General features: G+C 37.0%; 2 protein-coding genes across 3 annotated transcripts in view; both read left to right on the forward strand.

The window, feature by feature from the left end:
• Positions 1-15,937, forward strand: part of LOC125671274 (uncharacterized) — a 27,336-nt gene extending 11,399 nt beyond the window's left edge. The window contains exons 2-21 of one of the 2 annotated variants that reach the window (XM_048906845.2): positions 1,047-1,118; positions 1,650-1,735; positions 4,683-4,778; positions 5,214-5,312; positions 5,783-6,061; positions 7,303-7,438; positions 8,052-8,259; positions 8,764-9,869; positions 9,965-10,085; positions 10,182-10,373; positions 10,809-10,845; positions 11,063-11,380; positions 11,574-11,707; positions 13,233-13,428; positions 13,774-13,893; positions 14,078-14,232; positions 14,408-14,530; positions 14,720-14,834; positions 14,921-15,014; positions 15,102-15,937. In XM_048906845.2, coding sequence (XP_048762802.2) covers positions 1,047-1,118; positions 1,650-1,735; positions 4,683-4,778; positions 5,214-5,312; positions 5,783-6,061; positions 7,303-7,438; positions 8,052-8,259; positions 8,764-9,869; positions 9,965-10,085; positions 10,182-10,373; positions 10,809-10,845; positions 11,063-11,380; positions 11,574-11,707; positions 13,233-13,428; positions 13,774-13,893; positions 14,078-14,232; positions 14,408-14,530; positions 14,720-14,834; positions 14,921-15,014; positions 15,102-15,237 — 3,823 coding nt within the window. In that variant the 3' untranslated portion in view covers positions 15,238-15,937. The remainder of the gene's footprint in view (positions 1-1,046; positions 1,119-1,649; positions 1,736-4,682; positions 4,779-5,213; positions 5,313-5,782; positions 6,062-7,302; positions 7,439-8,051; positions 8,260-8,763; positions 9,870-9,964; positions 10,086-10,181; positions 10,374-10,808; positions 10,846-11,062; positions 11,381-11,573; positions 11,708-13,232; positions 13,429-13,773; positions 13,894-14,077; positions 14,233-14,407; positions 14,531-14,719; positions 14,835-14,920; positions 15,015-15,101) is intronic. The other variant, XM_056161942.1, reaches the window with a different exon arrangement.
• A 6,234-nt stretch (positions 15,938-22,171) lies between these two features.
• The window catches only part of LOC125669831 (cobalamin binding intrinsic factor-like), a 7,074-nt gene continuing 1,745 nt past the window's right edge, over positions 22,172-27,500 (forward strand). Inside the window, exons 1-8 of the mRNA XM_048904633.2 lie at positions 22,172-22,298; positions 23,920-23,950; positions 24,066-24,173; positions 25,721-25,777; positions 25,857-26,055; positions 26,166-26,434; positions 26,627-26,772; positions 26,937-27,015. Coding sequence (XP_048760590.1) covers positions 23,932-23,950; positions 24,066-24,173; positions 25,721-25,777; positions 25,857-26,055; positions 26,166-26,434; positions 26,627-26,772; positions 26,937-27,015 — 877 coding nt within the window. The 5' untranslated portion in view covers positions 22,172-22,298; positions 23,920-23,931. The remainder of the gene's footprint in view (positions 22,299-23,919; positions 23,951-24,065; positions 24,174-25,720; positions 25,778-25,856; positions 26,056-26,165; positions 26,435-26,626; positions 26,773-26,936; positions 27,016-27,500) is intronic.

The raw sequence follows: 27,500 nt of genomic DNA on the forward strand, positions 1-27,500 counted from the left end.
TGTAGCAAGTTTTCGAAATTTTCTTTTTTATCTTAAGGAGCAAATGGATTGAAAAAAATTACAAACAAAAACCTGGTGCCTTATAGTGGGGGTTGGGATGGTTCCTGCCCTTGCCCATAATAATACTCAATGCATCTTGATATGTGCAGCAGGAATATATATGGTTTAGGGGTCAGGACCTCAATTGTTTGAAATATATTTCAACAATTACGAAACAGGGTTTGTGATTACCACAAAGCACTTGCCCAACATAATCCTACATCTTGACATATGCAGCTACATGTAGAATATATATGGTAGTGGGTATATCACATGGTAACTATTGTGGCTTCTTTGCTAGTTGTAAAGACAAATACGACAGAGAATATATTTTTTAAAAAACCCAAACATTTGCCTGCGTGTAGCTCTACGCAGAGTTATCGTTCCTTACACTCACATGTAAGTGTAAGGAACGATAACTCTGGGTAAGAGATTTGTTACTGGCTTATGGTATCCTGTAACGGTAATCATTTTCAATATATATTACTATAGAGAAGAAAAAAAATTATCAGTCTGCAAAATTGATGCCAAATAACGCAGTCAGAAATATTCTCGTCTGCCGAAACCGGACTACGCGGCATTTTCGAGAAAGAAAAAAATTACGCGCATACAAGACTACCCTCGAATCCACGTGTTTTTTGTGTGTGCATGTGTGTGCACCCCAGGAAGTAGCCTCAGACAGCTACCAACATCAAATAGTTCCTTTGTATACATTTGATTATTTCTACAAATTGCACAAAATTTCCTAATCAGGGGTACAAAACTTAAAAGAAAATAAGAATAGGAAATGAAAAAACATCGCGCATGAAAAAAATATTCTTTTGAATATATGGAACTACAATTTCATTTTTCATTGTTTACAACTGCAACATATTCACGAGGAAATGGCTATCATTACAATTTGTAGATATCGCTGTATTCATCAATAATCCTACAGTAACGTATTGAAAAGAAGTCATTCATTTCAAAGACATAGTGATGGTTAGGAGTTATATTTACAATTTCAGGAAGAAATGTACAAAGAAGACCCTTTATTATGCTGCACAACATTACTGTTCTTCAACCTTTTTGTGGTGGTGGTAAGTTTCCTTCGGTAGCTTCTACTATACCGCAATATTTACAATCCGCGTGGTGACGGTTAATTCTGCCACAATACGTACAATCCGCGGGGTGACGGTTAGTTCTATCACAATACGTACAATCCGCGTGGTGACAGTTACAATACGTACAATCCGCGTGGTGACGGTTAATTCTGCCACAATACGTACAATCCGCGTGGTGACGGTTATATTTTTAGTTCTGCCACAATACATACAATCCGCTTGGTGACGGTTAGTTCTGCCACAATACGTACAATCCGCGTGGTGACGGTTATATTTTTAGTTCTGCCACAATACATACAATCCGCTTGGTGACGGTTACAATACGTACAATCCGCGTGGTGACGGTTACAATACGTACAATCCGCGTGGTGACGGTTACAATACGGACAATCCGCGGGGTGACGGTGAGTTTTGCTGCAATGTATTCTACAGATGTGTCATTTTCTTGATTGAATAAGACCTAGTTTGTCTATGTACGTGTAAATTTACTTTTTTTCTACCTAACAGCAACTCCTACGGATACAGACGTATAACTGTATACCAGTGGACCTCGGTATGCTGTCCGGGATACGTCGGAAGTGACTGTGAAACACGTAAGGGGAGACAATACTTCAGGGAAAATCACCAATGGAACTTAATGATTTATCGCACATATTTTTGTTGCAGCACGCAAATCCATTTGTTGATAGTTGTTTATGTACATGTAGTATGTATTGGTTTACAATTCCGGTAGTATGGATTTTGGGTCATACGATGAGCTAAAGATTCCTCGTCAACAATTTCACGCAAAAATATTAGACACTTCTCACATCTGTGTTTAGTGACTTATACAGACGTATGGATTGACCGGATACTTTTATCAAAGTTAACACTTTCAGATTTTTCAGTGATAGTTGGAATAGACGGTTACATCTTTGGTAAGAAGAAGAAAATTAATTCTCAAACTGCTTATGCGATATGTGGAATTTGATTCAAATTAGATAATACACAATTTGTAATATTCACATTTCCATTATTTTTGCCTTGGATATTTGTACAAATTGTATGATAGCCATTTTCTCATGAATACAAACATTGCGCGTATGAATACCGATAAATACAGTACGTAGACACAAAAGTAAACTTCACGAGGGTATGAACGGCGGGAAGCGTAGCAGTTCATACCCTCATGGATTTAAAAAAATAATTCCTTAATTGTATGGTGGCATATTTCTACCATGCTTGTCAGATGATTAATTCGACTTGTCAAACTTTTTGTAAACTTTTTAAACAATTTATTAAAGGGATATGTTAATACCAAATCTGTGCCATCCATTTCATTATGTCATTCCAGTAACACCCCCCAACACCCCCCATTTTCCCTGCATTGCTTAGAGAAAATTCTAACAGATAAATGTCAAATTCTGTATAAATACTATAATCTCAAACTATAATATATAGCACTGGTTTCGACGAAATGATATACGTAAAACATAAAAAAAAAACCCACCTTTATCTGTTATTTCCTCCGTTGATAACAACATCAGATCAAGGATATTACAATACAGGAAACCACAGGCAATTACATCGCTTGAGGTCGAATGTACTATATAAAGAGTACTCTTTAATAGTAAATTCGACCCCAAGCGATGCAATTGTCTGGGGAAGTAACTTACATTTGAAAAAAATTGGAGCTTTAAAAAAATTTCTGTATATCTAATTATTTAGAAACCAAATGTTTGGATGGGCTAGCAAAATTGTTTTTAGTTAACGCTAATTTAGATCTGCTGATTAATTATTTGTTTTAGATATAAAATTCAAATACATTCATCAATAATATTGCAATTAATATGAAAACATACTGCAGCTTACAATGGCGGATCCAGAATTTTTTTTAAAGGGGTTACGACCCAAGTTTGTACCTTTTCCGCCCCAAAAGGGGGTCGAAGATCCAAAAATGGCAAAAAATGACAATTCAAAAAAATTATTTAACTAAGGGGGGGGGGGGGTCAAACGATTTGGAAAGACTGGATAAGCAACTGCTTGGCTGCTTGACGCAAGTTTAGGTCTGCAACCCAAATAATGTCTTAGGTTTTAGGGAGAGGGCTAAAATAGGTTGCGCCTGCTGCACAATTCCATTCATTTTGTGAATAAAATATTGTTTTAAAAACATCTCAGCTATTAGAAAAGACGTTACTCTATTGTTTTTAAAATTTCAAAGAAGTAGGTACAGTTTCTAAAGTCATCTGGCCCAAAATATCGATGATTTCACTTGGAGCTCAAACCCTGGCATTCAAATAAGGAATAGATTAGCAAACCCAAAATTCGCTCAATTTGATCAGCAACATGATTTGTGCCAAATGACAAGAACTTGAAGTTGGCATAAAATTGCAAAAATGCCATATCCACAAATTCATGTGGTTTTCCTTTCAGAAAACATACAGCGCATGCGTCGAGCAAATTCATATTCAAGCATGTTTTTCATCTTAAAATAATACACAATATATATAATTTTCATTTTGCTCGACAAATGCGCACATCTTTTCCTGAGCAATAATCTGTATGACATTTGACAGTTTTCAGGCTTATTTTGAGAAAAAGGCGGGAAATGTCTTGTTCGTGATGTCATAATGCTATCCATTTAGGAATATCATTCTGATTTTGTTGACATAGTATACCTGGCATATATTTTACTTTCTTAAAACCCTGATTAAGTTTAGTTCCAGGCACATTTTATAGAGAGAAAATTTTTGGGCCTTTTTATATAGACAATCGTACCTTGTTCTTAAAACAACTTTATCAAGTTAAAAACTCCAAGGTAGAATTCAATTTGGAAGGAACTCCAGATGAGCACAAATTCCATCAGATGATTCCTATCGCTTTGTTTGATATGAATGTGATCGATTCAGCATTAAATGAACACTTGGGTAAAATGGGAAAATTATCAATAATCTCAAACTTCGATTATTTTTATTTTAATTGTAGAATATGAATACATTTATTACTTAAAGATCGATATTCTCTGAATCACATCACAGTTTATATTTGTAAGGAAAAGTTATTTTGCTCTTATAAAATATCTTCGAAAGTAGGATCTATTCCATCTTTAAACTATTTTTGAAAATCTAAATTTTTGTTAGCAATATCTCTCATTTGTCAGAAAATCATCTCTCTGAAAGTGAAGCGCGTGTCAGGGCAGCCCTGCACTATCATTAAGAAGAATGAAAGTCAAACCAAACTTTTTGATGAATTATTATGTTTGAGGGGTGTCTGATATTATTGAATGTAACTGTTCTGAGGGAATATGTGACTCGGACTTTAAAAATAGAGTTGATAAGTCTTCAAATTTTTAAAATATGCGGCAACATCTATTAGCTTATTTAAATTATATACTTATTACTTTACGGTTCCAAACCAAGGCAAAACTTTGTTGTTTAGGGATAAAATTTTGTTTAGTGATGTATTGTTTATCCATAAATGCATTCAAGTTCTGTAATTCTTCGTTGCATTAATTTTACTTACTTTACATATGAGCTTTAATATGTCATGTTCTATTTTTAGCCATATGCAACCCTCCGTGCGCTAACGGAGGGACCTGTGTGTCTCCTAACACCTGTTCTTGCCCCAGTATCGTGGGAGGAGCTTCTTGCCAAGAAAGTGAGTTTTTATTTAATCTTTTCATGGGTATATTTTCTCGGGAGTTTAGCGAACCATTCTGTTTTTTGTGTGTTGAAAATGCTTAAGCAAAGCGGTAATAGGTGTAGTCCCTCTGCGTAAGGTCTTGTAGTTTGTATTTACCATGAATGTTAGCAACCGCCATCACCGCGAGCGTACCGGGTTTTTCATCGGTTGACCTAATAAGCAATTACAGATTCAGTCGGGAAGGTGAAATTACAGGGGGTCACATGAATTGATTCAAATTGACTCCCTCGAAATTACGTACAGAATACATATGAAGAATGAAACCATGGCAAAAATTATTTGAAATTGAGAAAAATATTATTAGTGGATAGGTATGGGCCACTTCCTAATATCCTTTCATATTTGTGTTTTTAAAATATGTTCAAAACGCCATGTTTTCCTGCGTTTCAGTCGTGACATGTTCACATTTAAAACCCTGTTTCCCTGGAAACTGCAGTGGTACCTCTTGTTCCTGTGATGGGGGTTTCAGCGGGGACGCCTGTCTTCAATGTAAGTAGAAAATAGTTTCCAGCATTCTTTTGGGTTATAGTCATGATACTTACACATTGTATATTCTTATGTAAAGTTTCAAAAGATAAAACTTTTCTTAACCCTACTTAAATTTTCAATAGTTTTCTTCTTTTCAAGGAAAGTTTTGCGTTAATCGAAATCAGTTCAACAATGAACATTTTTACAAACTCTTGATAACACCCGAACTATTCTCTTGTTTCTCTTTCACAGTTGATAACATCTGAACTATTCTCTTGTTTCTCTTTCACAGTTGATAACATCTGAACTATTCTTTTGTTTCTCTTTCACAGTTGATAACATCTGAACTATTCTTTTGTTTCTCTTTCACAGTTGATAACATCCGAACTATTCTTTTGTTTTTCTTTCACAGTTGATAACATCCGAACTATTCTCTTGTCCAATTTACAGTTGAGAGTACTCATACCTGATCTTTTGTCTTCACTTTACAGTTGATAAAACCCGAACTGCAAAAATTAACAGTTTAAACACCACCTTAATGAATGTCAAGCGATCTGATGGACGTCAGCTGTACGAGTTTAATGCAGACGCTTTCTCCAACTTCCAGTCGATATGGGTGGACCGGAAGGATTATAACTACTTCTTGATTTATTTCGAGGCTCTTTTCAGTCCCGAAATTCCCTATCCACCATCTTACATTCACGAACATGGCATTGGGATAGTATCAGCATACGCAAGAGTCGTCCAATCGAAAATAGGCCGAGCTGGTGGTATCTATCTATTTACCTCTCTCTCTCTCTCTCTCTCTCTCTCTCTCTCTCTCTCTCTCTCTCTCTCTGTATATCTTCTGCGTAATATTAATATATATATATATATATCAGAGATGGGGCGATTACATTGTAAATGTAATTGATTACGATTACGATTACTTTGAAAATCTATGATTACGATTACACATATTTTGAAAGTAATTGATTACAATTACGATTACTGTGAAAAGTAATCATGATTACATGCTAAATATTTATAGTGAAAGGTAGATCTACTCAGATGAACTGCTTAATCTTCAAAGGATTTTTCCATAGTGATCTATGTTTGAAGTATTAGTATAAACAAATCCACAGAAAAGATGAAAGATGCTAATTAACAATAGAGCACAGTATAGTGAACTACTAATTAGGAGTGAGCTCATACTCATTAAGTAACAATAGATCAATGAGATCAATGAGATGTACAGTAAATGATACAGGGTATACTAGTTCAGATTATTAAGTTTAATTTAAACAGATTTAGACCTTAGTTGCTATTGAATACATGCAAATACTGTAAGTATAATATCATATAGATATGGATAAATCTTATGATGGCACACATAACATACATAAGCTCTAACTGTTATCTATTAAATAATTATTTTAATATAAATATAAAGTAATCATTGTAATCATTATTGTAATCATAAATTACCATTACTTTGCCAAAGTAATTGATTACGATTACGATTACTTTGCTTTAAAAACAAATGTAATCAATTACGATTACGATTACTTAAAAAAATGTAATCGATTGTAATCAATTACGATTACTGATTACGATTACCCCATCTCTGATATATATATATATATATATATATATATATATATACACACACACACACGTTGTATGCTGTCCTTTTGTATTTAGTTTCTTTATATTATTTGCTTAGACACTATCATGACTATTTTCATTAATAACGTGATTTAAGACTCTTATCTAAGGGTAGGTATGTTAACAAATACGTATCCTGCTACAGTGAATTCCTTCTTTTTAGTAAATGATGCAACACCCCCGCTGTATCTTTGCAGACCAGGACTTTAAGCCTTTGACTTGTTCTCCTGGTGTAGAGAAAAACGTATTTATTTCTCAAAAACAAATGTCTCTAGAGTCCACCATATATGATCATGGGTAGAATTTGCACTAGGAATTCAAAATGCATTTTTCTATGAAAATATATTCAATACTTTCTGTGTAGGAGAGGCGATTGATGTAAGTTTAAATACGACACTCTCGTGTCCTGGCACCTACAATGATACCTCACCAAGCAATGAGCCCGTGAAATGCAATATTTCATACGATCAATTCAACAGGATCATTGAAGACGGGGACAAGTAAGTCCATTCAATATTATACAATTGTTGATATGTTTAAGGTCAGTACGATGCCTTATCTACTTGAGAAGTGAAAATTCACTGAGCCTAGTAGATCTGTTTGCGTCTCTGATTAGTAGTTCAAGAGTAGCTAAGCATCGTGTAGACGGAGAAGATGCCATTGATTGCTTTATCATAAGCATGATAACTTTTAATAACGGAAACTGGCTATAACAGCCCATGAAACAATACGTTGTCTGCCATCATTGTTTACAGGTAGAGTGCAAGACCTAGTGAAAAGTGATAAGACATGCGAGGTTTTTTACCTTATGATTGAAGAATTCATAAAACATAACTATTAGAGCTTACGAAATGATATATCATTGGCCATCTTTGTTTACAACAAGAACTTAAGTCCATAAGAGACAGAAGTTTTCATTGGACAATAAAAAAGATAAACAATCGAATCCTTTGAAAATCCCCACGTGTTTTTGGTCCATTTGGGGGGGGGGGGGACACGATGCTGAGTTTTCTAGTTTGTTAGATCTCAGCCAATCAGAAAGCTCGGAATTTTTTAGTCATAAAATAAAGTATAAAACTTATTACATGACAACAAATGTTAAATATATTTCAGTCTAAAGATACTGGCAGTTGCAGAAGTCGGTGGCTATAGAAATGTGTGGAACCAGACACACTTTGTGAGGCGAGAAATATATCACCGAGCGATGTCTGAGAAATCCATTAACATCATGTTTGATTTTTCAAAGCCTAAGCACTGTTTGCAATCTAATAATTGTACAACACAGTTATTACCAATGAAAATACCGAATGATGCAAGTAAGGTAAGAGTCTGAATAAAGTATTGGAACAGAACCAGGACTAAAATATATGCCCGTTTTTTAAAAAAAGTACAAACTCCACAGATTTAGAAACACATAACTACATAATGTAAAAAATATTCAAATTGTAACGCTCAATTCTGCAAAACAAGGGAAAAAATGACTGTGTAACGATATTTTCCACATGGGAATAATACCCATAAAACCCAAAAACAAAATGTCCCATGACAGATAATAATTATACGCTACCGCAAAACTCATAACTTTGTAACAGGGACATGAAAGTAATGGCCTTTTCAAATACCCGGTATAGATTTGTATTCAAGGAATGTGTTTGAATTTAGTTTACTTGATTGCAACAGGTATTGTATGGTTCAAAGTTCATTTTATAACATCCATGAATTCATGATATAAATTAATTGATAATTTGTGTTGAATCTGCAAACACATGGTTTGTACATCATTAAGGGAACTAATGGTTTTAAAATAAATATTTGCTACTTAAAGGATCCCTTCACATTCGATGTTGATGGATGGCGTGATATTCCTTCTGGAATTAAAAAATACTCCCTAGAAGTACATAAATTAAAGAAAAAGCTGCATTCTGATACATTGACCGAAGAAGCACCGATGGATCCGTTCTACCACGAAGAGAGAAATATATCTAGTCTTCCCTTCTCGGAGTTCACACCACCAGATTCAGGAATTTACTCATTCATCTTACAAGTTACAGACAAAGCAAATAACTCGGAGTTTGCAAGACAAATTGCTATATATGACCCAAATTCTACAATCTCAATTACTGCAGAAAGCAATCTCTTCGTGTCCACTGCAGAAGGACTCAGCAATTACAGTTGGCAATCAGAATGTTTAACTGTACAAGTCACGTGGAACGATTACTTCATCAACTCCTTCCATTTAGAAAACCACCTCTTGTTACCCATCGAACCGTTTCCAATTCAACTCAGAGGAGGTAACATCGAAGAATTGAAGAGTGAAATAGTAAAAGATGTGAAGGATGATTATGACGATCACTATGGAAAGAGAACAGTGTCAGCTGTAAAACACGTTAACGGTATAACTGAATTTGAAGTATATTATACTTATATCGCTTATTCAAATTCTTCCACAAGTAATAACACACACCACTTCAATGAAACAAGTACAACTGATGTAACAACCACGGAAGCCACCGTCCAAACAACTGGGACTGAGAGTTCCAATGACACCCTTCTTTCAACAGTATACCCTGAAAATTCCAACGACACCTTTCTTTCAACAGTATACCCTGAAAACCCCAACGAAACGGATTATTCTACCACTGTTGTGACGACAAGCCAGGGAACCACTACACGACCTTGCTTGTCTGCAACTAACAGTGGAAACATGGAAAACCAGTGGATTAAAATTGCAAATATCACCCATGGTAAATACACTCTTGAACACGAGTGGAAAGACGGCGACAGCATGAATATCTCTATCAGGGCTCGCGATATAACTAACAACACGAGGACTGCTTCTAGACGGGTGAATTTTGACGCCTCGCCACCTACATCGAGTGACGCCATATTTACAAAAAATGTCGGCAACAGAACACACGAATATTCGAGCAGGTATCATTTACAATATACAGTGTACTCCTTTCTTGTCTTGTGTGTTTGATACCCAATAAAAACATTGCAGGATAACTATTTTCTTGCTTTTATAGCGTTAGAATAACAGCTTCTGACGTCCACAGTGGGATCCGATTGGTACAGTGGCGACTGAAAGATAAAAACAAACAAAACGAGATCTATAAAGAGGGATACTTCCGCAACAACCCAGTCCAGGTTTGCTTATTTACATTTCAAATCAACTAGATAAAGGGTTCTAAGTATGAATGTGCATTTAGTGAATAACCCTTCAGTTCGCTTCCTCTGTTACAGCTATCTGACTGTTCCACCAGTGATGGCTGCTACTGTCTACCCATGGGAGAGTGTTACAAGAAGAACATGGAGTTTGATTTTGACAACTGTTGGCTGGCTATCAGTAAACCTCTCTTGTCCAATGCCAGTTTCATTCTAGAAATCGAAGCCTTCAATCAGGCCATGTTAGCGTGGAATGTTACGTATCACGAGGTATTGTGTTTCATTTTGGTCACCCAATAATTTACTGTCGTGGTATATTCGTGGTTTCTGTAGTGGCTATAGGTTCGAGTCCTATAGGTAGCAACATTTCCTTCGCCAAGCACTGTGCATTGATAGTTAAAGTAGCGGGTATTTCTGATGAGAACTTAAAGTCCGAGGTCCCGTGCTAGGGTATATGTGTTAGCGCGATAAAGAACCCTCAAATTTTGTGGCACTTCACATAAAGCTTGTAATGTCTCAATATGAGTAGTAAGAGATTCGCAGACGGACATAAAACACCAATAAATCAATAAATAGGGAACTGTCAATAATTTTATCTTCAGTATCATAAAGGAATAACTATTACATGTATTTCATATGTATGGTTATGCAATTCTTATGAAAATTATGTCTTACAAAGTAATTTTTCTTACATTTATCTTCTAGTTAAGCAGTTTGACATCCTTTGATGGAATTGATGGTGGTAAGTACATAACTTTGTTAGGAATGAGGTGACTAGGAAAGTATTTCCCCAGTCGTTGGACAGCGCTGTTTCACAGAGATGAAAGATGGGAATGATGTTCGATACCTGAAAGCAGACTACATACTCAGTATAAGATATCATGAAATTCTTTGAATGTATAGTCTTAGTACTTCAACTTAACAGAATTCAATATACTCTCTATTCTTATCTGCCTCAGGTGATGGGATACGAAATCTGAACAGAGAGTCTTTTGCGGACGGTTTCAGGTTTACATGGGAAAATGTTCCATCATGTTACAAGGCATCTTACATCACTATTTTCGTATATGTTGATTGTGATAAATCCAAACCGCCACAAGAAGTCACTCTCCCGACGGATAAAACGGAGTATACCTTGTCCAATCTTGAGGCAGGAAAAGAATACTGCATTGATGTAGTTTCAAACAATACGGGAGTAAAACAACAGTTATTGGAAACCTGGACCGTGGAGACACCGACTGCTATTCCGGTGGCCATGATCGCTGCCGTCAGCGCAGGTACATCATTGATGAATATACAATCCGATTTACAATATAAGAGTAAATATTGATATAACAATTGCCTACACGTACCTAGATAATATCAGAATGTAGTCAACGTGCCTTAATCCATAACGAGGAGGCAATATCATGATTTAACTGTTTCTTATCAATAAAACAAACCCAGCACCCGGTATTATTCGATTTGCAGTAATCGCCATCCTGTTGGGTATCATTCTGATCTTCGTCCTGCTATGGAGAAATGGACACTTAAATGCAGAAACAAAACGTCGATTGACTATGTATCTCAAAAGACCAGTGACCATGATGATGGGAAAACGAAAGGTTTGAGATTATACTTCAATGTGCTTCTACAGTTATTATCACTGCCTGCAAAATGAAGTTTTCGATCAACTTTGTGAATTGGTATACCGAACACATGCGTACATGGCGATTTCGCTATGGAGCATATATATATATATATATATATATATATATATATATATATATATATATATATACATACAATGTATATATACACTCTCTTGGATACTCATGGATTTCATCATAGCAGTCCGATTTTCTGTTTTTCATACCATGCACTAATTCCCTCTGTGAAAACCCAAATAACAATTGCTATTATCTCTGACTTCTGAATTTCGTTCTAACTAAAACATTTCTTTCTCAAAGTACACCATAGTATCTATGGGGTTCATTGTTCTAATAATATAAGAGCGGCTGTTATCATCATATTGCAAAATCCATAAAGCCGGGCAGATAGAGAACTCTTTTAAATAAAAAACGAGGAAATGTTGGAAAATCTGTAAAACCGGGCACGTAAAGAAATCTTAATTCTTTATTATTCCATCTGAAAAAGACCAATATATTAAAACTTACTAGTATCATTAGGGACTTAAGAATTTAACAGATGAATAATTTTCGTACATTACAAAGTCAGTAGCATTACCCTCATAGAAAGAAACTTCTTTGGAAAGAGAGAGATTTAGCTGTAACAGTCAAATATTATTTACGTTGTCCTCCGCAAACTCTTTCCTTAACCTGGAATAAGATTGTCAGGATCAAGACTCCTTAAATAGTTGTGTGCCAAGTTTAAAGAAAACAACACTAAAAGTTTAATGCACTCCTAATTTGATAAACAAGTACAGTTTCCTCGGCTATCTTTCAACTGATCTGGTGAAAGATCATACTGGTGACGTTTTTGACAATTTTCAAGCAAAAATTAAAAATATCACAATTTTAAAGGAAAAGCTATCATCAAAAATCTGATAAGTAGGTGAGATAGACAAAACTAATATTTTTAGTAAGGAATTATGAATTTAGTATGTTTGACGTCATAATTTTGTGCATTTCACTTCATTTTCTGTCAACTGGCAAAAACTCAATGTTTCTCAAAGCAGCGCCATGTTCGACCGCAATGAAATTGAGATATGTTAATCAAATTTTGGATTTTAATGATGCTATATACGAGACTTTTTTTTTTTGCGATGCATGGGTTATATGCGTTAAAATGCTTGAAACGTGACATGTTTCAAGCAATCTGGGGAAAAAATCTTTATTATGCCATATTCCAAACTAGGAATGAGATTTTTAAAAATATACAAAACTTAATTTTTAATTTGACTTTTTCAACATGGAACTAACCGAAACTTATAATAAAGTCATTAAAATATGTTTCAATATTGCAGGGCCAGAAATACCTGTTAATGAACCGAGTCCTTTTCTGGTCCAGAAATACTTATTCTCGCAACTAGTCCTTTATGGCGATGTGTTGTTTCAAATATCAATATGCTATAACTTTTAATGGAATTTCATTGGTCTCACTGTCTTTTATTTCATTGGTTGATTTCAGACTGGGTTTTACAGTGGGCGTTTTCAAGACGAAGATATCTACGACTTTGGTCAAATGGTGTTCTCCGAGAACGAAGGATGGTTGTACACTTTCGATGATATATCACTAAAGGGGAAACTTAAATCGGGAGACTTCGCTGATATCTATCTAGCGGAACTGTGCCAAAAAGATACCGCTATTGCCAAAATCTTGAAAGGTTGCAATAACTATCGATTACTTTTCTCTATTTCAAAGCATTTAGCGGAGTTATAGAAACGGACATGTGTTTCGTCCATTTGGTGCATCAATTCTACAGTATAATTCGCATGGACTGCAAAATGTACATTTCATGTAAATAGGTGAACTTTGAGAATCTGATGAGTAACACTATTTTATATATCCAACTTGGTATGATACACTCGAGAAAACAGCGAGCAAAACTACCACAGTAAAGCATAGCATATATAGATTTAGGGAGACTGTTTGTAATGTCAGATTGAATGATGTACATGTGAACTATTTTCTGACGTTTAACTTGTATGGAAGCTATTGTTCATTACAGAGGACTACACCCAGGAAGACCGCCTTGTTCTGCAGGCCAAAATCAGTTTCTTCGCCACTGAGGTCCCACCACATGAGAACATCATACATTTCCTTGGATCAGTCCTCAACCACCCCATCTGTAAGTGTCAAAACAGTGTGTCGTATATCAATGGGTGCTTTTAGAAAATAATAGAAAGAAATTCTGAAAACAATCAACAACAGCAAATCCATCTAAATAAACATAGATGTATTTCTTGAAGAAACGATCATTTATGTTAAAAACATTGGGCTGTTTACAATGACAGAAATTATATGCTCTATAGTTGGTCCATACATGCTGCTGGAGTATTGTGAGCTTGGACAGCTGCGGGAATGGCTGATAGACCACAGAAATAAGGTCACCGACGAACTTATAACAGACTTCTGTAAAATGGTTCACGGTATTGCAAAAGGGATGGAGGCTCTGGAACAGAAGGAGGTAGGTGGAAAATCGGTCTACATTCAAATGCGTGTATTTGGGAAAAGTACATCAGATTATCTTCAAGAGACTTGCAGCGTAGTGCAGTTCCTTGATGTAAGGTAGTTTTTGACGAAAAATGAATATTATGTGTATAGTCTTTAACGATGTAAAAGCATTTTGAATTTAAATTTAGATTGTTCATAGACGATTGGCGACAAGAAACATCCTTCTGACCTCCCGCCTCGTTCCTAGGGTAGCAGGATTCGGACCCACTCCAGAGGAAGGGAAAAATGAAGTGAACAAGGTCGCAGCCAAGGTTCTAGTTGTCAATATTAGCTAACACGTGATAACATAACTTACACGTGACAGCATGACTTACACGTGACAACATGACTCACACGTGACAACATGACTACATCCGCATTTTATGTCTTTATGACAGTGCTGCTGTACAATGACAGTACTTAGAATGAATGCTGTTTTTCTGAAATATCTTCTTTTTCAGGAGAGAAGACCGATTAAATGGCTAGCTCCAGAGTGTTACGAGTCTATGAAAAACTGTACTTCTATGAGTGATGTTTGGGCATTTGGGGTTGTAATCTGGGAAATATTTAGCACTGGTAAGGTTGCTACGCATATTGGTCGATAGTGAGGAATCTAGTTTTGTATAGATTATATAATTTTTTCTTTGTTGATTTATTTACAGGACAGAATCCATACCCAGGAATTGATGCTAAAACTATCCCAATGAGAGTGAAAAACGGCTATAGAATGAGTACCCCTGAATTCTGTCCCGAAACGTAAGTATATAGAAGATAATGTACCTGCTACAACATAAACGACTCATTGCAGAGGGGGTAATGATACATGTACTTTATGATTTTCAGCAATGGGATATTAATGGAGCATTGTTGGGAATCTAACCCCAAGGACAGACCGACCTTCAGTCACGTGGTGACGACATTGGACAGTTACTATGACGCAAGGTATCCGTGCGACTTCGAGGCTATGGACACAGTGTAATCTGTACACATCTTTTCCTGTCAGGAAAAACATGCATGCTCGTCTTTTTCATGCACCAGTGCTACAACAAGTTCCTAAATGTCAAACACAACTGCCTTTGATTAGAAAATGCTCAGAATGTTTTACACACATTTGTTTTCAGAGAACTTTTATAGAATAAATATACATATAGTTCATTTCATTCATACAAATAACGAAAAATAAATATTATGTTAGAATCCTTTTTTTCCCCTTTCAATACTTGTATTTTCTTTCATGTTTTAGGACAGTTATATAATTCGTTAAAGCTATTGTCAGTATCTGATTATCCTATGAATTGAACTCTTTCATCATCAAAATTAGTTAACAAATATTATGAAATTATGGATATATGTATGAAAGCAGTTTGGATTTGTTTGGTGGTTTTTTTAAAATATTAACCTCCCAATGTTTTCATATCCCCCATAACACAAACAAATTATGCATTCAATCATTACATACATAGATAGAAATATTTTGTAATATCCAGCAAGTACATGTATAGTAGACCGCATATTATATATCGAGAATCATTATTATCAATCACTAGATCTATTTGTGGTTGTGTTAGAAAGTATGCATGGGGAAATGAGAAATCGTTTTGTTTGTTTAATTATTAATTATTGTTTCGATAGAGTAATAACATGTATAACAGTTCTGAATAAAAGATTTTAAAAATATATATAGATATAAGTGTTGATAACTGTAATCAATACGTCTCATTTTTATTCATTATTAAACATTAAATTACGATTTATACGAAGTTTTTACAACAAGTTCTCCCCGGAATGGCAGTGGGTAAAATATAGAAGTGATTCATTTTGGGTTTCCAGAAATTAATTAGAATGAATTGATAAAAACAAGTTATTTTGGGTTGAATATGGAATAGCTGCAAATATTTTTATATATGATATATTTTGGTTATTGCGTCATGCATTTGACAGCTTGAATCCCCTTTACCCAAGGTGGCTTTGTGCCAAGTTTGGTTGAAATTGGCCCAGTGGTTCTAGAGAAGAAAAATCTTTACTTTCTCCAAATGAGGTATTAAGAATCATGTCTAACGAGTTGATTCCTTAGTAGAGGCAATTTGGAATCCGGGGTAGGCAATCAACAGAGTTTTAGAATCTAAATTTTACTCCACTCTCTGTATGAAAAGTTATAGTGCTAATCAAATGGAAAGAGACAATTTTGATTCCTTGTACGATAAATACTACAAATCTGTTTATCTAACAAATTCTGAGTTGTCTATATATAGACGCTACTTTACAACAATAAATGTTCCGATTTTACATTCTAAATACATGTACATGTATATGATTGTTTTACATGACATTCAACTGAATGAAATGATGTTCGTTGGATAATAATATGTCCCCAAAAATCCAATCAAGGGAATTCAGAAATCAACTCTCCATGTAGCATATAGGATATAAAAGAAATAAATAGCCAGAAAAGAATTAATTTCAGAATGGAAAGAATATATATGGGAATGGTCCGCCGTATACATAACCGGAATAAAAAGAGGAGGGGGGGTGGGTTCTACTATATAATAGGGTTTACGGGGGTACCTGGTTATAAAAAAGGGGATCCTACTATATAGCCACATTTCCGATCTACTATACTATACATCCATTTCCGGGGGGATGGCTAGGATGAAAGGCTACTATACAACACCGGTCGCATTGACTCAGTCGTGACCGAGAGGTTGTGGGTTGAAGCCTCGCTCGGGCATTGGTTGTGTCAAACCTAAAGCGTAAACATTGATAGATGTAGCAATTGTTCCTTCGCCAAACACTCGGTATTTAGAAGGTTCTTCCGGATGAGCCATACGAACCAAGGCTCCGTGTCACGACAGGCGTTGGCACGTTAAAGAACCCCCACCGCTACAGCCCTGAGCGCCATACATGGGTCTAAATTTGTGGCACTTCACCTACAGCTGATGACGTCTGTATATGAGTGAGAAATATCCAATGGGACGTAAAAGAAATGTTATCAAATGTTTATCATTTTAATCAGATTCATCGATAAAAATATTATTTATCCGGAAGCTTGAACCTCTGCGGTGACTGGTTTAGGACTATTCTCTTTAGAGAAGTGGACAGGCATAGCCTACATCCACAGTTAATAGCAAGTAAGTGTTAGTTTCTTTATGTCAGTTGCATTCATGTTAAAGTTGTGGAAATAACGTGTTTGTTAAGTAAATCCAGCCATATTTGAGTCGAAACGTCGGTCGAAGTATGAAACGTCATCGGTTCCGGCATAATTTACTCATTTTCCAGAATCAAGACCATTTGAAGACATAAAGGTTTGCAAAGAGAAGTGGATGTAGGCTATGCCTTTCCACTTTTCTAAAGAGAATAGTTTAGGACAGGTGGGTTAGACTTCCTCTGAATATTCGTTCCCACAAAATTAATTTTTAGATTTTATATTTGCGACTGTCCTTTCATTTTGGAATGCGATGAACATCTATTGCCATTTGGGAACATTAACACATTAGGCTTCCATGCATTTTCAACGACTTGAGGAGACGTTAAACAATGAACAATCATTCAATTGAATTAAAGATACCATATATACCGAGCTCCAATATAGATTAATGTTTGCGAGCAATAACTACACCACGTTGATGTACGCATCAATTCATTCGATGTGAGCAATGATTGATTTCATGCGCACATCATTTCAATTGATGAATACTAATAATTGATGAAAGGTTAAGATAACGAACAGTGATCAATCTCATAACTCCTTTAAGGAATACAAAATACCGGTAGATCTACAGAGTTGGGCATACACGGACCCCTGGATATATACCAGAGGTGGGATCTTGTGCCTAGGAGGATTTTATGTGCACCTCAGTTCAATTACTGAGCGCAATAATTGAATTTATGATATCTTCAAATAATTAGATCTATCTTTAGTTATTTGAGGTATGTTAATTGGGAGCCCTCACCCCAAAATAACGAAATGGAATTGTGGTGTAACGAAATGCTGAGTTGTCTGGGAATTTATTTTATTTTGAAAAATAGTACTCAAAATGTCATGGTATATGCCTATGTATAGAGTGCCCTGGTGCCCACAATCCAGACCCCAGCTATGGGTCAAATAGCTCCACTGCTTCGTGGATGGATCGGGAGAGTTCAGGGCTAGGGCAGTCAACCCCAACAGAAAATCAGAAGTGAAGCCTCTTAGGCGGTTGGTTAAGCACTACTACACTATCTGGCAACTCCTACAGCTGCGATGACACCGACTGTATCGGCTAGCCTATCCGTCGGACCTTGCCAGCAACGCCGAGAGGGGGGTCCTAGCGACTGGGCACTTCAGGATCTCTATATCACGTGCCCAGGTCTGCACCTGGAGAGGTCACTCCAGCTTCGCTATACCAGCGTAGGCACAACACGGGGAGCAGCAGTTAACAGTGATAAGCCCAGGCTCGTTTGGCGTAGAGCCGGGCGCTAGGGGTTGCTCCTGATGGTGGTAGGAATTTTCAGATTCTATTGGGTAGTTACCGCCCGCCTTACCTGGGCAGTCCTTGGGCAGTTAGGTACTACCCCGCCACAACTTGCTCGCTTCATTGAGTGCATGGAACTTAGACAAAATCGACAGGCAGGTTGTAAAACCCAGCATCAGGCAAACAACAAAAATATCAGTAGAAGACTCCAGCTCTTCGAATTACCAGCTGGAACGTGAGATCCCTATGTCCCTGTTTCAATAGTGACACGTAGGCCATGGATGACCTACGGAAGGCCGCCGTCATTGACAGATAGTTCCCCCGTCTCTGCATCGATGTAGCTGCACTACAAGAAGCGAGACTGGCAGATGACGGATCCCTGCGTGAACGAAACTACCCGTTCTTCTGGCAGGGGAAGAAGGCAGGCGAACCCAGGATTCACGGCGTGGGTTTCACAGTGAAGAACTACCTGCTGTCCAGTATAGAACCTCCAAAAGGGGGGATAGAGAGATTCCTGATCCTGCAGATGGCTACAGGTGCGGATGCAGTCAATTTTGTATGCGCCAATGCCCCAACTCTGAGCTCCACTGTAGAAGAGAAAGACCAGTTCTATGATGCCCTTGACTTTATCGTCCGTACCATACCCAACAAAGAAGCACTCTTCATCATGGGGGACTTCAACGCAAGAGTTGGTGCGGACTTTGTAGCTGGCCTTCAATCATCGGACATTATGGGATTGGGCTTCTTAAGCTGTGCTCCTATAACAACCTGGCTGTGACAAACGCCTTCCAGCACAAATATAGACACAAAGTGTCATGCCGCCGTCTAAGAGCTAAGCATTGTCATCAGCTCGACATGATACTGACCAGGAGGAGGGACCGGAACAATGTGAAGAACACCAGAAGCATGCATAGTGCTGATTGCGATACGGACCACATCCTAGCCCGCTCCAGGATCCACCTCATCCCACGCAAAATGCACCACACCAAGGTCAGGATGTGTGCCAAGACCAAGAACAGACATGTCACCATCAGGAAGGCCCTCTTTGCCGACGATGATGCCTTGGCAACGCACACTGAAGAAGCACTCCAAAGGTTGATTGACCGCTTCGCTCTGGCGTGCGATGAATTTGGTCTCACAATCAGCATAAAAAAGACTAAAGTGATGGGACAGAGAACAGACTCCACCCCTGAGCATATATATTGGTGACATTTCAAGTATAATTCACTTCAGTACTTGGGGTCCACTATCAGTGCAAACCTCTCTCTAGAGCCAGAGATCAACTCCAGGATCGCCAAAGCAGCCGTGGTGATGTCAAAGCTACACAAGAGAGTGTGGGCCAACAACAACCTGAAGGTGAATACTAAGATGCCACCATCTACAGCCTCCTGAGTCAGCATCGCCTCCGCTGGCTAGGCCACGTCTGCAGAATAAAGGATGGCCGGATGCCTAAGGATCTGCTATATGGGGAGCACTCGGGGGGGGGGGTGTCCAGACCCCAAGGCCTCCCCAGACTGCGCTTCAAAGACACCTGCAAAAGGGACATGAAGAGTGATGGAATCGACACGCAGTTGTGGGAAAGCCTCGCAAGATCCCGGGACTCTTAAAGGGTCACTGTGCAGAGCGGCACCAAGCAAGCTGAGCAGAAGTGCATCGACTGCATGCCTGAAGAAGAGACCCACCCGCAAGTCCAGCTTCACAGGTCAGACGGTGACAATCCACGCCTGTAGCCTTTGCAGCAAAGACTGTCACTCCCACATTGGCCTTCACAGCCACCAGATCTGACACAACCTGGTGCAGCTAACGTCTCTCAAGACGGAAGGAGGCCGACTACGACGATTGAGTGAGACGGGAAGAATTCATTTGTATGCTACTGTTTTACACGAATGATTTTATGCTGGTCATACATTATCTACAAGCATTCAAATAAAAATTACATATTGGGTATTGAAGTTCTTTTACATCGCTGGACTGTAAAACAATCATTTGTATATTATGAAATACATGTATTTATGCTATTACCATGCTTATAGGGAGAGGGCGGTTAAAGTTTTTAGAACGTAAGCTCGATCCATGTTAAATTATATTACAATAAAACATACGAAGAATCGTGGAACGGGGGAGGAGGGGTCTACTATCCCCTCTCCCATCCACATATTGATAATGATATTGTGTTACATCTTCGCAAGCCAAGTGTCCGATTCGCTTACTCTCAGAGTAAGCGAATCGGACACTTGGCTTGCGAAGATGGTTGTGTTATGGTTTTGAGAGATTTGGGCTTTTCAAAGTGATAATGTTTTTCAAAAAATTACATTCACGAATTTAAAAATTCTTTCACATTAGGGTAACTAAGCATCAGATCATTCAAAGTACAAGGGCAGGGAATTACTGCACGAGTGTTCGCATGTTTGCAAGAAGCGAAGGGGACCGAAAACTCTTGGCTTGCGAAAATAGTTTGCTCACATGTACAAATCTTATCTCGGCTAAGATTCGACTCGGCTGAATATTTCACCGATGAAGGCGTCAGTCCAAATATTCAACCGAGCCGAATCTCAACCGAGATGAGTACAAATCACAGGTTTCTTTTCCCGTATTTGTTTTTCGAGGTCGGTATCAGAAAGCAGACGTCTATATCTACAGTGTACATTTCCGATGTTTTGCTTTTATATCTCTACCAACTGAAATGATCCATTTCTCCATGAATGTGAACATCGTGCGTGTGAATCTTAGATAAATATTATATGACTAACTTAACGGCTGGGATTCCGGGAAAAAATGAAAGTAAATGTAAATATAAAAATTTATAATACATGAAGGTGTGAACAGGAACGCTTCACGCCAGTATACTTTTCAGGAAGTGCGCTTCATAGACCTGTACGCTGGCGGAAAGCGTCGCAATTCATGCCCTCATGAATTTTCAAAAATGAAATTTATTTCTGAAGTGAATACAGGTGTAGCACGCTATGAATGATACAGCCATATTATTTTGGACCTGTTTATCTACGTGTAGTTATACATGTAATAGCTGTACAACTTAAGAGTTATGTGATCCTGGGGCATAGACTGCTTTCGAAATCATGGATATCTTATAAACAGTATGTGATGTATACTTCAAGTTTTGACATTGGAACAGGATTGGAGGATATGCTAGACAGATCCTCATTTGTGTATAATTGTACTTACTTTGTAGTTTTTTCTTCTTTCGTCTAAACAAATTTATTTTAAAGCACTTACTAGTATGTACACTAAATATATTCGGAGGGGGGGGGGGGGATTCAAAATGGTGCTATGTATACCTGTTGGGGGAGTGGGGGTAATTCGTCAAATACAATTTTTAAAAAATCGATCTTTTCATACATTTTTTTATATTGAATAAAAAACTTGAATTGTGATGCCCTGGTACCCGATATGCACAACTACCTCAGGATACCGGTCTGCACACAAAGTGAAGTTTAAATTCATGTTACGTTCCAGTGATTTTCGGTGGGTATAGACCAAACACCTTTAAAAAATAACGAATACAGTATTTGCACTTTGTACAGAAATACGGTTACGGCTAGAACGGGCGTGGCATTTCTTCAGGCAGACTCAGGTAGGAAATCTCACTTTATTTATTTAGTTAGTTTTATACAGATTTTTATTTGGGTATAACGTGATATATATACATGTACATTGGTGGACAGCTATAGAAAGGAGGAAATAAACGTTTTTAAATCAGTCAGGGCAGGGTCGTGCCAAAGTTAGGACTTCTAAGGTGACAAGTTAAACGGATTTAAGGATTACTTACATATGTTGAAACAAAAAAATAGAAATTGTCGTGTTCTAGGTGTACATGCAAACAATGGGTAAAGATAAAGTTTTTCCCCATTTATTCAACTCCGATTTTACCTGAATACATGTATTTATATTCGCTATGAATGCCTGATGAATCCAGTTACCTGTGTTCTTTTAAAATGCCTTTCTCACGACTTTACAAGGTTGTATCCATTAGGCAAGGTTACGAGTGCCTATTGTGAAGCACTGAATAAATCCACATTTTTCTCCTTCAGGGTGAGGGGGGTTGGGTTAAGATGTATTTCACAATATCACTTTAGCAAAAAGTTGTTTTCATCTTTTTTTTCTTATCCAGTTGTAAACTGTTAAATTGGGATGAGTCTTTTACCTGTAATTCCCAATTCTCGAGAATGTAATTTGCCACACCACAGAAAACAACGCTCGTTCTCGGTCTATTTCCTACATTGGACCAAAGGTCCATCAACTGATTTAATACATGCAACTATGGAGTGCCAAATTAACATAAACTCATTTAACTGAAGGTATCTTTAATTATTTGAAGATATCATCAGATCAAATTTTGCGCCCAGTAGTTGAATCCATGCGCGCATCAAATCAATTATTGCTCTCATCAATTCAATTTATTGCACGCAATAATTTAATTTTGCGCATCAATTCAATTGATGAGAACAATAATTGATTTGATGCGCACATTAATTCAATTGATGACAACAATAAATGATTTGATGCATGCATTAATTTAAATGATAAGGTCAATGATTGATTTGATGCACGCATCAATTCAATAATTGCTCTCATCAACTCAATTGATGCGTGCATCAATGTTGTGGAATTATTGCTCGCAAAATCTAATTTGGAGTATGGTATAAATGATTCGATGATCTCTTTAATTCATTTGAATTATCGCTCATTAGATGGTTGCTATTATAAAAAGAATTATGATATCATTAATTCAGTTGAAAAGAACAATAATTCAATTCTTGCATGCGTCAATGTACACTAGATTTCAATTAAGAGAGCAGTAATTCAATTATTATGCGCATTAATTGAATTCTTGCTCTCTTCAGTTGAATTGTAGTGTACCCCAATTCAATTGTTGATACCATCAATTCATTTGAAGAGAGCAACAATTCATTCATATAGTGCTTATAAATTCAGAAGAATAATTAATGCTATTAACAATTCCATTTTAAAATGTGCACAATAATTCAGAATTGAAGATGCCATTAATCATTTGAAGACATTTTTAAATGATTTGCTGTGCAAATCCAATAAATGGGTAATATCTTCAAATAATCAAAGACATCTTTAAAGAATTTAAAGAAATCTTTAATTATTTGAGTTTTATGTTAATTTGAAGCTCCATATGCAATCAGTCATTATGCAATCATATAGCTCTCTCTTTTCTTCTTTTGCAGGGATCTTCCAAAATGGTGAAGGACAGCGAAGGTAAACTCTCCAATCCTTCCTCGGCATTCTTTTCCGTCCTCTTCCTTGATTTCTTCCATAGCTGCATCTACTAGTTCCAAATTCGTAATTATAAAGGCATGCGATTACATTTCAGATTTGATACAGAGGAAAGGAAGCAGACGGAACATGGAAAGGTTCTGCCTCATTGTGATGGTGGTAGCATGCCTGGGTTTAATCATAGCTCTCATTTCCTATCTAGCTTGTAAGTATAGCATGTTCAATAAATATTTAGGATGTCTAGCCTGTAAATATAGCACATTCAGCAAATGTTGGCATATCATGTTCTGAACTTTTGGTGATACTTAGCTTATTGAACAAGTTCAGTAAATCTTAATTAGTCATGCCCAGTAAATGCAAGGAGAGCATATTCAATAAATGTTGATGATTGTTGCCTGTAAGTAAAGCATGATTGGTTAATGTTACTGATTTCTAGGCTGTAAATATGGCATGTTTGGTGCATGTTGATGATATCTAGCTTATGAGTGTAAAATGTTTTAAAATGAATCAACTTGCCTATACATTTGTCAGTAGAGAGTTCAGTAAATGTTTATCCTATCTTGTGTACAAGTATAGAGTTCAGTAAATGTTTAATCAACTTGCCTATAAGTATAGAGTTCAGTAAATGTTTATTTAACTTGCCTATAAGTGTAGAGTTCAGTAAATGTTTATCTAACTTGCCTATAAGTATAGAGTTCAGTAAATGTTTATTTAACTTGCCTATAAGTATAGAGTTCAGTAAATGTTTATTTAACTTGCCTATAAGTATAGAGTTCAGTAAATGTTTATTCAACTTGCCTATAAGTATAGAGTTCAGTAAATGTTTATCTAACTTGCCTATAAGAATAGAGTTCAGTAAATGTTTATCTAACTTGTCTATAAGTATAGAGTTCAGTAAATGTCTGTAAGTGAGGTATGTCTATACTGAGGTCCCTATATAGCCTGTAAGTGTGGTACGTCTATACTGAGGTCCCTATATAACCTGTAAGTGTGGTATGTCTATACTGAGGTTCCTATATAGTCTGTAAGTGTGGTATGTCTATACTGAGGTCACTATATAGTCTGTAAGTGTGGTATGTCTATACTGAGGTCCCTATATAGTCTGTAAGTGTGGTATGTCTATATTGAGGTCAATATATAGCCTGTAAGTGTGGTATGTCTATACTGAGGTTCCTATATAGTCTGTAAGTGTGGTATGTCTATACTGAGGTTCCTATATAGTCTGTAAGTGAGGTATGTCTATACTGAGGTTCCTATATAGCCTGTAAGTGTGGTATGTCTATACTGAGGTTCCTATATAGTCTGTAAGTGTGGTATGTCTATACTGAGGTTCCTATATAGTCTGTGAGTGAGGTATGTCTATACTGAGGTTCCTATATAACCTGTAAGTGTTGTATGTCTATACTGAGGTTTCTATATAGTCTGTAAGTGTGGTATGTCTATACTAAGGTTCCTATATAGTCTTTAAGTGCAGCTTGTGCATGTAGTTATTGATCATACATCAAGGTTTCTTTCTGGCCTATATTTCCTTTATATTGAGTCAAAAACCAGTCCAAGAACTGTAGCTCCCCAGTCTGAAAATAGAGAAGAATGTTTGTCCCAACATTCTGGACTAAGAAGCTACAGAGTAGGTTTCTAAAATTGCAAATCTCTCATATTGATTTAAATCCGAGTGTAGGCAAATCATACATATAAATATAACAATATACAATGCTTCAGAATAGGTAAACATACGTTTACAATCTATTACAGCCAACCCTCCCAGTGACACCAGCGATTATGAAATGGTCCAGCCACAATACCCAACAAGTAAGGAAATGTTTCAGATTTCAGTTATTAAGAGAGAGAATTCTCAGGAACACATTCTATAGACATGAATGTCACACAGGTGCTGAATATGCCATTAGTAATGGGGAGAAATGGTTAAAAGACAACCAGAAGACTGCAATGGGGTGGATGAACCAACAGAATGCAGACGCCATGCTAGGCCTTAGACTGGGACGAATGTCGATGTATCGCCCGGGCAACTGTGACTTCAACACTTTGTCCAAGAGTGTGGAATATGATCTCCTTTCTGCATTGATGAGGTAAATCAAAAGCAATTAATCTACTAATGTACGCACTTAATTGTCCAGTATAACTCAACATAATTACGAATAGATCCCTTAGTAAAACTTCCTATTAACTTGATCTCCAGGAATCCAGCCCTCAATGACATCACATGGGGGAGGTCTTTATTGGGAAAATATATCATCGCACTGAGAGCAGCATGCATAGACCCCAAAGACTTCCATGGTTACAATCTGATGACCATTCTGAACAACCAGTACAATGCATTCAATAATTTCTACAGTGCCCGCCGTGATGCCACAGCCATGTTAGTTTTAGCAAAGTGTGTCTCTGAGGAAATGAAAATGTCAAGCCAAATCACCGTGCTGCAGAATAACTCTGCTTTTACATCTGTAGGTAAGCTGGAGCATACATCTATATGGTTGTAATGAAATGTATCAATCCAACAAGCTAGTCCTCTTGTTTATTCAACGCTAACATAGGCCAAACCAAGCAATAGTGGGAGGGGCTCAAAATAAAAAGTGGTTTCTCTCAATCTTGATCAATGGTGAGACAAAGATACACACTACATAGGAATTTTTATTATAGTTGAGGCCAGCTTGGTTCATATGGCATTATCCTGTCTAAACGATACCATGTATTACCCCACAATAACCCGGGCAGAGAATTACTTGATGTCGATGTTTACGAATGGTAGCTTTGGGGACACATACACGACGGGAATTGCAGTTCAGGTGAGTCAGTCTCCATGAATAATGGTCACTGTTACGTATGATATTCTAGTTCCCAAATCATATCAAAACCTTTCACAGTCAAAGAAGAGCAAGACACAATTCACACAAAGGTACAGTAGTTATGGGTGAAGTCCTTTTTTTGATTGTCTTCTTTCTGTCGACAGGCATTAACCAGGTCCAACAGAACTGATGCAGATGACACTATATCAGCAGCCCTGCTGTATTTGGCTCAAGAAATACAAGGTTAGTCTGAGGAACAATATATATATATTTACCTCCTCCAAGGCAGTCATCATTTAGGTCCTCTTTCTGTATGTGATTATAAGTATTTTTGTACATGTGTTTACTTGTGGACCCAGACCAAATAAAAACTGCAGCTTGTATTTCATTCAAATTTTCTCAAAAGATAGGTTTAACGACTGATTAAATTTAGGTTGGTCTGCAGATGAGAAGGGAAGCTGGAGAGCCTTGTTAGAGGTTGTGGTTTTGGAATACTCTAGTGTGAAATATAAATATGGCAAAAAAAAACCCAGAATTATAGCAATGAATATCAGAGCTGTGGAACTGAAGCTCACTGCTCTGAAAAATATATATATGATGAACCAGTCAGAGAGGTTTCTGGTTTTCTATCATGATTTTCTCCAACCTGCAAGCTAGTTTTGCTGCAAAGACAACTGGACGAAAATATCAGTTCATAACAATTTTATAATGAATATTTCAATACTCCT

This window comes from Ostrea edulis, chromosome 4 (assembly GCF_947568905.1).
Source record: "Ostrea edulis chromosome 4, xbOstEdul1.1, whole genome shotgun sequence".
NCBI classification, from domain to species: domain Eukaryota; kingdom Metazoa; phylum Mollusca; class Bivalvia; order Ostreida; family Ostreidae; genus Ostrea; species Ostrea edulis.